General features: G+C 31.2%; 1 protein-coding gene across 1 annotated transcript; it reads right to left on the bottom strand.

Moving 5' to 3' along the window:
- Positions 1-4,037: 4,037 nt before the first annotated feature.
- Positions 4,038-7,691, bottom strand: LOC105115536 (GPI transamidase component PIG-T-like). Its single transcript, XM_011012449.1, has 5 exons — positions 7,198-7,691; positions 5,670-6,896; positions 5,001-5,150; positions 4,738-4,918; positions 4,038-4,410 (listed from the first exon to the last, which is right to left on the bottom strand). Exons 1-5 carry the CDS (start codon positions 7,417-7,419, stop codon positions 4,226-4,228), a joined length of 1,965 nt encoding a protein of 654 aa, XP_011010751.1. The 5' UTR covers positions 7,420-7,691; the 3' UTR covers positions 4,038-4,225.
- Positions 7,692-9,696: the final 2,005 nt, after the last annotated feature.

Here is a 9,696-nt window from a genome sequence, read left to right as displayed (position 1 = left end):
TAGTAGTAGTAGTAGTAGTAGTAGTAGTAGTAGTAGTAGTAGTAGTAGTAGTAGTAGTAGTAGTAGTAGTAGTAGTAGTAGTAGTAGTAGTAGTAGTAGTAGTAGTAGTAGTAGTAGTAGTAGTAGTAGTAGTAGTAGTAGTAGTAGTACTAATAATAATAATAATAATAATAATAATAATAATAATAATAAAGAAAAAGAAGGAGAAGAAGAAGAAGAAGATGAGAACTTTGAGATGGAATATTAATGTAACGATTAAACAATGATAATAACAAATGTCAAGGTTAGAGGTTCCACTAATGGTATATCAAACAAGTATAGTATAAACTCTTATTATTGAATTGGAAACCACACACAAAGGAGGTTCCAATCAGATTATATATTGTTAACATGATTACATTAGTCATCTTATTCAATTAATGCTAATACTTGTAAATCTCGTCAAGCATTCATGATTATAACTTATGTTAACAATAAATCAAGTTCCTTTCATAGCTCAGGTGTCGGTTATACCATACATTATGGGCTATGAAAGTGCCAAGCATTTGTTGTACCAAGTGTTATACAACATAAATCAAGATTAGTCATTTAACAAGCAAAGTATTAAAGAGTGAACAAGATAACAAATATAAAACATGTTAGTATCAAACATTAAAGTCCATATTAAGTTTACATTATACTTATTCTTACACCATTAGTGTAACCTTTTCACCTTGACATAATTAACTTAGCTAGACATAATGAAAGAAAGCAAAATAGATAAACAAAATAAGAACATAAAAGTTAACTAAGTAAAGGAAAGGAAATGAAAGGCATAAACTTAATATTAATGAAAACAAAGCATAAAAAATACAAAGAGAGAAAGGAAGAGCATGATCTTGATCTGAACACCAAGATGCCTAAATGCATGGCAAATGCCTCCTTTTATAGGCCAAAATTGGGAACTATTGATTTGATGACTAATTGATAAGTGGGTGGCCAACTTTTGACTTGGTGACAATCTTTATCTTCTCTTGTCTGCCCAAAACGTCATTGATAACGTCAAAACTGGAGCCAGTTGCAAACATGAAAGTTGTAGGCAATTGTCTCAGCTTTCTTGTGTAAAAATTTCAGCTCATTTGGACTTCTAGAACTCCAGATATGGCCAAAATACCGAACAGTGCTCGGGCTGGAAGACAGATTCGGGCTTCTTTGTTGTTGCTACAATTTGGACTTGATAATGGCCTTTTTAGATCTTGGGCTCCATATGAAAGTTGTAGGCCTATGTCTTACCTTTCCATCCATATAAATTGGACCTAAATCTGAGATATATAGCTCCAGATATGACCCATTTACCGAACAGTGTTCCGGTTTGGATTGCACCGACATCTCTTTTCTAAGTTTGGCCATCTCTTTATCCTTGCAATTTAAGTTCTTCAAGTCATCAATCAATCCTTTCATTTATGTGATAGGCCTGTATTAAAAATAGACATTTACCACAAATTATAGGTATCTTATATTATTAGATACATTCTTATAAAACATGTTTTAGTTAAGGAGTTATTGATACTTCAAGTGCAAAATGATGATATAAAACCTTGATAAAAATGCACTTTTAAGTACTAATCAACTATCATATGAGCTTTTTTATATACACAAGTAAGATCTCCATATAAAGTTCTTATACGGATCAGTTCAATGTACATATTATCTGAAAAGCATCTGTATATTAGTTTTAGGTATCTTTCATACCTCAGTTTATAAAATCAGTTATTTTCTTTTATAAAAAAAAGAACATAATATACTCTAGTCTAACAGCTCTAATAAATATTCATTATTAAGAGAGCATTGATTAGGAACATTTAAGAATAAAACTTTGACGTAATAGGAATCTTATAATTAAAATATTTTTATAATTTTCTTTGCAAAGTGTTTTTGTTTCATGAATTTTAACTTTACTCTAAATTCATTTATCAAACATTAAATTCATAAATTAAATATTAATAAATATTAAAAATAAATAATATATTTATTTAATAAAATTAAATATGTTCTACATGAATAAAATAGATATAAACATATCAAACATTAAATTCATAAATTAAATATTAATAAATATTAAAAATAAATAATATATTTATTTAATAAAATTAAATATGTTCTACATGAATAAAATAGATATAAACATATCAAACATTAAATTCATAAATTAAATATTAATAAATATTAAAAATAAATAATATATTTATTTAATAAAATTAAATATGTTCTACATGAATAAAATAGATATAAACATATAAACTAACAAATTCTCTAACATAGTCATAATCATATGCACACCCATAAGAAAGGTGCCCAAGATTCCCTACTAGGCATAGACACTCTTATAATTATCAGGTTTTAATATATTAATGTCCCCATTATTTATATCAAGTTGACACCCTTCATGCATATATTTGAATATTTCATGTATTATTGGTTTCTTCTTATTATTTTTAGTTTTCAAGTAAAGTAATTTTTTAACTATATAGTTAAAAATTTACTTAAAAATAAATAATAATACATTAAAAAAAAAGTTTTGGCTCGGTGATCGAGCCTATACTCAACTGGGCCTCGTATGGTTGGTTTTTCCCTATCCCACCACTTTTCTCTCTCTTTTTTTTTTCTCTACTTTTATTTTTATCACTTATCTCTTATTTTTCTAAGTTACCACGTCAAGTTGTACAAGCCATACTTTATTTATAATTACCATCTTTTACGATGAGCTGCTGATGATATAGGCAAGCTATCATGTGATGGGGTAAGTTATGTATTAAATCTGTCACTTTACCAAGTAAGTAGCTTTATAATTTTTCTAAGAAAAGCTATAAATCCCCGAGTTTAGGGTACAGAGAAGGGGATTTTCTCATTTTCAATACAGAAAAAAAATATTTATCTCTTCTTCTTCATTTCTCTTACATAATATCCGCATAAAAATCCTTAAATTGACTTAAACACAGTTTTTTTCACAGGTAACAATGCTCACTATCTAACCTAAGGTTTTCGTGAAAAAAGCCCAAATCTAATGAAGTTCTTTTTTGAAGCTTCATCGATCACTTCATAAGTAGAGGGGTTGTTCTTGTATCCTCCCCAGTTACATGGTGATTGCATCTTAACTTTTTCTCTGCAAAGGGTACTGGTAAATATGAGAAGGAAGCTCTTATTGTGTGGATGGCAAGCTCTCTAAAATTGGCACTAAGCGTAAGTTATTGTTTCTTTGTTGTTTATTATTATTATTATTAGCAGCAGCAGCTTTTTTTTTTTCTCGGGAGCTATCAAGAGATCATTGTCGCAGCTCATAGACTTGCATGCTTTCGCGTTTTGACCATAACACTGTTCTTTTCTTTTTATTCTATGGTAAAGATATCAATTGAGACTAAGTTTCTCTCCGAATAATTTAAAAAATGAACCCATATGGGTCTAATACATTTAGAAGACTTTAAGGGAGCTACAGCACTGTGGAATTGTTTGTTCTCAAGGGCATTTGACCCTGAAAGCGCTTCAAGTAAGATTAACTACAGAGCTGAACTTGAGAACGAGCAGTAGCAGACGACGGCATCAAGATAGCGACTTGCTCTGAATAGAAAGATGAAGGGAAACATTTGGTCTTTATGCATGCTCACATGTTTGATTTAGAAGACAAGAAACTAAAGACAGTACTGAGGATTTGTCTCTTCAAGATGCGATGAGGGTTATCGGATGCCAAGATGGAATGGTCTTGACTTCAAGAGGAAGCGCTCGATAAAAGAAAAAGTCAGCTTGCTAAAGATAAAAATAACTGGAGCCAACTCTCAATGTGCTTATAAATCTTTGCGTATGCGTGTGATAAATGGAGCCAACTCTGGTATTGGTCATTTGATCAACCCTAGTGCTGTTGTTCCAGCTTTTTAACACGACATCGACAACACAACTCTAGTTTGCTTTTTCAAAATCATTCACTTGAAAAAAAAAAAAAAAAAGCGCATGAAACCCTCAATTCTGATGAAAATATCAATCAATCAAGGTTGGCTGGCGATGGATATAAACCAGATTTCGAAAATACCAATTGATTAATATAGAACCTAAGAAAGTACGACTTGGAATACAAAATTGGGCTACAAGTAGTTTAATGGTAGAAAAATCACTTTACTCGTCCCTTACCATGCTTTCCTTCTGCGCGTAATGTTGTACATTGGACTGGAGGTCCCTAACTTACCCTTTGATGTTGTCATCCAAAATAATATTGCCACGCAACAGCAAGTGCAGCCATTAACAAGACTTTAAGTACTAATTTAGAATTTATCAAGGGTGATGATTCTGAAGGTGATTGGGAAGGCTCCTGTGATCTTCCTCTAAGCTTGGCTGACAGTCTGGACAGCAGTTCAGACGGGCGACCAGTTTTTACAGCAGTAGCTGCAAATGGAGGAATGAAAGAAAGATCAGGAGCCGAGTACATGTGCAAGTCGAGCCAATAGAAAACTGTTATTCAAAGATAGTGTCCCTTTTTAGATATTGGAAATGCTTAGCTCAAAACAAATGTCTCGGATCCACACATTTTAATGTGCGTTGATATCATCACATAATTAACATTATAAATCAGCAATTTAAGTTTTTTGTTGATTCACCAACATTTAGATTGTAATTATTGAATTAATTCAAGAGAGAGGGCCATCCATAGACCATATCTACAGACCATATTCCAGTGATCCTGCAACAACACAATTCAAGCCATGAAGGTACCTTTGCTTTTAAGAAGTCTTTCCTTCTCTCCAACCCGCTGCCGAAGTACATTGAGCAGTGATCCAAAATACAGAGCAAACACTGTGCAGGTGATAGTGATGACATTGTATGGCATGCTAAAATCAGGAGTTGTCAAAGGTACAAGTAATACTTCAGTGTACGAGAGAACAGGACTGCTTTCCTGCATCACCAATCTACAATCAATCCAATAAACTAGGATTGTCCAATATGAAGCACATTAAGAATCTCGAATATCATATGACCTGAAATTTAGACAGCATGGGTGATTTTCTCTCAGAGTCGTTGCTAGGGAAATGCATACTTGCATGGAAGTTGGGAAAGCTTATTGCAGCTGATGGAATATCAAATCCTTGATTGGCATCTGGAGGGTATTCATCAATGTGCAAAAAACCCTGTTGAATATCATAAAGCAGTAGATAAGAAACACAATTCCAATGCAGTTTGGCTGTCTTAGAAACATCACAAGTCCTGTGCATGTGATCATTAATAACAGTATGTTTTTCCATTCTGCTAGACTATTGCTAGCTTTCTCTATGCGTTAGGTGCAACAGAAAATCATCACTATAGCAAGATTCAGTACATTGGAGCATTTAGATGACTTGATTTGACGCCCTATGTTCATGGAGAAAGCTACTATAATGTGCTTTTAGTATCCAGCAGATTAACTGAAAAAAGAAAGTCCCTTCAAAGCATTGTCCATGTCAAGTAAAACAGGCAGAATCTGAGATTAAAAATAAACAAATCTTGCAGACAGGAAATTATAATCTATTTGCCCTTAGCCACTGTTTCCATGGTTTGGCTTCCCAGAGGATGTTACTGACCATTGTACATATTTTATGACACTCAGAATTCATTCACTAATCACTCTATAATTCCAAGTCAAATTTGAAAACATGAAGTGTTACGCATACCTTATCAAAATCTAATGTCAAAGCAGCTGATTTCACACCACAAGGAAGCTTCAGTACCATCTCCATCATACCAGGAGATATCTTGTCTTTGGAAGGCATAACATGTATCTTTTCCACAAAAGCTCCAACTGCCTTCAGTTGATCATCCACAAACAGCTGGAGAGAATGATAATATACCCTGATATACCAAGGGACAATTTGGAAAATATTAACATGCAACTCACATCCATCACTAGAACGATCAGCACCCGGGGAACTGTCATTCAAATCTGTAGATTTCAACAAGATAGCAATTGCACCTCTTTCATTCCCGCTTCCCATCAAAAATCTAATAGCATGTAATGGAGCTTGTTGACATGACCATATTACAGGAAATTTCCATGTCAGGCCTAGATCAAATGGTTTAGAGTTGCTGTACTTGTCGACTGAAAATTCATAAAGTAAAGAGGAGCCTATTCCATGCCTACTATTTTCTTCTTTAAGTACCCTGTCTGGATTAACTGACAATTCAAAGTTGGCTTCACCATCATACCCTTCAGAGCCAATATTTTTCTTCAGTTCAGAAACTAGGCCTCTCTCAAGCTGAAGATACACTTTACTAGACTTAGCAAGAGCACATCTCCCATTGACTTTCCTACCAAAAATTGAACTCAAAGACCAGCTTGGTTGAAGATATGATTCACTAATATGAGTCAAGATAGTTCTTTGACTACGGGGATGAAGAACAACAGTAAGTGTTTGTTCTAGAACAATGCCCGGATTCAACCCCTCAAGATCAGATGCATTTGAAGTCAAATGCAGTCGCTGAGAATGATAAAAACTTGTATAAATTGATGGCCTGTCCATTAAGGCAGAAAGCCCAGCATTATCTCGACAAGGAAGGAGCTTCAACCATGGAGTTAGGTTCTCAGTGCAAACAGCCTCACGGGGCAGCATACCATACCTCAGATGGCCAGAGGCTTGCCTAAAGCTCCAGTCAGGCGCTGAATACATGGTAGATGACTCGAGGAAATTAATTGAAGCACAGAAAAGACCTGAAAGGGTATGGGTTAAATTCTTCCAAGAAGCATCTACTTGCTCTTTAGGAACATCAAAGACAGCCCACAACTCAACTCCAGGAGGCTTAGCATTGTTGCTTGACATGGTGTCAAACCCACCCCAGCGTTCATAGTTCCACCGACCTTGTGTGAACGATAATTCCATTTCCTTGACCCGGAATTTCTCCACCTGTCCAGGTTAAACTTTCCACGATTTATACACACTACACTAGCTTCAATCCAGGAAGATATACATCTATATATATATATATATATATATATATATATATATATATATATATATATATAATATATATATATATATATGACATAAAGTCTACAATTGAAGGGAGCGGAGAAATTAGTTTTAAAAAAATAACAAAAATTCAAATTTAACACTACAACTACTCCTCCAAATATCAAGTTTCACACTCTTCCTTTACCTTTTTTAAAAAAAATATTGTGGGAAGAGAGTCAAAAAAAACTATTACCATCTGAGAAATGGCTTTAGGGAAGAGATGAAGGTGGCGGCGGCCATTGGAATTGCGAGGAGCTCTAGATTCAAAGTGGAAATGAGCCAACACTTTCCGATCAGGCAACGGCTTCAACAACAATTCCTCTTGGAACTCTTCTTTATCTACTGCCGATCTAGAGGCTTTTGTTGAAGATAACAGTAAAAAGAGTAAGACAGCCCATCTTGGTGGAAGTTCCATTGATTCAGTAAGAGAGGGTGGTGACTCAGTGGGTCAGTGTTGTGAGATGTAAACAATCCGCCGTTCGAGAGTTGAGAGGCCACACCAACCTACGCTCCCCTTTCTATTTGAATCTTGATTCCGACTCGCTGCGTTCAGCTTATGGTCTTCCTTCTGGTTCTCTGGCACAAAATCCTACTGATAGGCATTGTTGCCGACCGACTCGGGGAAAGACCTGAAAAAAGAGCCAGATCGTTGGATCAGTGAGATAACCCTTCGATGATGTTTGATAGAAAAACATTATTTTTAATATAATCAATTAAAATAATTTAAAAATATAAAAAAATAATAATTTTAAAAGCAATACATATTTAAAAAACATTATTTAAAACACACCATATCAAAATACCTTTTTATCTCATTGGACCAATTATTTTTAGGCTATTTATTTAGTAGAAAATAATTTTTTTTAAAAATAAGTTTTAAAAAAGTGAATTATTTTATAATATTTAGTAGTGTAATAGAAAATAAGTTGGAAAACACTTTCTGTCATAGAAAATGAGTTAGAAAATAACTTATTAATATTTTATTTTTTTTTTTTTCAAGTTTATTAAAATAATTAGGAACAAATCTTATAAATTAAAAAATTAAATAAAAATAAAATTTAAAAAAATAATAATTTTATCTTAAATAATCAAAATAAATGAGATCAAATATAAAAAGATAAAAGATAAAAAAATTAAAATAATAATATTAACATTTCATAAATTATTTCAAATAAAATAAGTAACAATAAAAAAAATAAGAATCAAATTTGATAAATAAAAAATTTCAATAAAAAATAATAAGTAAAAAACAAATAACAATTATGAAAATAAAGATTAAAGTTAATATAAAAATTAAATTTTAAGAGATGAAATTGAAAAATAAATATTCAAAACAAAATATATATTGCATTTAAAAGTTAGAGGACCAAATTTGATATAATCATCAAATAATATTATTTGATATTTCTAAATTTTTTACAATATCCGGAAAGTATTTTCTGCCCAAATTTTTCATAAAAATACTTTTCTAGTTTTTTACAATATCCGGAAAGTATTTTCTGTCCAAATTTTTCATAAAAATACTTTTCTAAAAACCAAGTTAAATTTTTTCTTAACTGGAAAATATTTTCTATTGACCAATTTTTCTAATAACAATTAAATAAAAAAATTTTAAAAATAGTTTTTTATAAATCACTTTACAGAAAATAAACATAATTTTAGTATTGTTTATTATGTTGTTTTTCCCTGCTTGTTTTCACTTAAATGAATTTAAATTGAGTTTAAAATAAATAACAAGATTATTTAAAATATAATCTAGTTAAAGATGTTATTTAATTTAACTAAAAAGTTTTACTTTTTAAAGTAATTAAAGATATTGGTGAGGATTTCAATTATAACTTGCTTAATTTTTAAAAGTAAAATATAGTTACACTTAAAGCTATATTAGTTTTCATTTAAGAAAAAACATGGGAGAAGCAACGTTTTTCGAAATGAAAAGATATTTATTTCATTAAAAAAAATAAAGATAATCTTAAAAAAATTTAATAAAAAAATACTACTAATAAATATGAATTTGAATTGTATAGCATTTTTATTTGCTTTAAAAAACTTATGTATTAATTATTGTTTATATTTTTATTTTTTTATTTAAAAGAAATTATGTATCATTTAAAAGTATTCATAATATCTATATTTACGTTAAAAAAAACTCTTACATCATATTTTAAATCTTGTTTTTTTTCTATCTAAATCATTTATAAAATTATATTTTTATCAATGACAGGAAGATGTTTTCAAATAATTTATTTTATTTTTTTCTAAAAATCATAAATTAAGTTACAAATTTAAGAATAATTTTAATTTAAATAGCATAGTAATAAATTAATAAATAATTAGATAATTTTAGTGACAATACAATATAACCACTTATAATTATAGTTTTGAAACCCGGCGGGTTGTTTTGGGACCAGGCCGACTCGGGGCTAGAATCAAGCCGGGTTAAAGAAAAAATAGGGAAAGAAAAAACCTGATGTAACCTGGCTAACTCAGCGACCTAGTCAAGAACCCGTTGACTTTTGTTTTTTTGTTTTTTTATTAAAACAACATCGTTTTGATTTTTTAAAAAAGAAAATTTGATCCTGTCGATCCAGTGACCCGGTCAAAACCCAGAACTCAGGTTTTAAACTGAGTCGGGTCTTAAAACTATGCTTATAATCAAACAAGTTAATACAAGTCAATTACATGTGCTATG

Source organism: Populus euphratica, unplaced genomic scaffold, assembly GCF_000495115.2.
Source record: "Populus euphratica unplaced genomic scaffold, PopEup_1.0 scaffold725.1, whole genome shotgun sequence".
NCBI lineage: Eukaryota > Viridiplantae > Streptophyta > Magnoliopsida > Malpighiales > Salicaceae > Populus > Populus euphratica.
Note: the sequence above shows the minus strand (reverse complement) of the source record. Positions and strands in the feature narration are given on the sequence as shown.

What these genes read in the sequence shown, in the direction of transcription:
- LOC105115536 (XM_011012449.1), bottom strand. Translation starts at nt 7,419, where the DNA reads ATGGAACTTCCACCAAGATGGGCTGTCTTACTCTTTTTACTGTTATCT. An exon ending in CTAAAGCCATTTCTCAGATG is followed by an intron (nt 6,897 to 7,197) that starts GTAATAGTTTTT and finishes TAACCTGGACAG; the next exon opens with GTGGAGAAATTCCGGGTCAA. An exon ending in AAGACTTCTTAAAAGCAAAG is followed by an intron (nt 4,411 to 4,737) that starts GTACCTTCATGG and finishes CTCCATTTGCAG; the next exon opens with CTACTGCTGTAAAAACTGGT.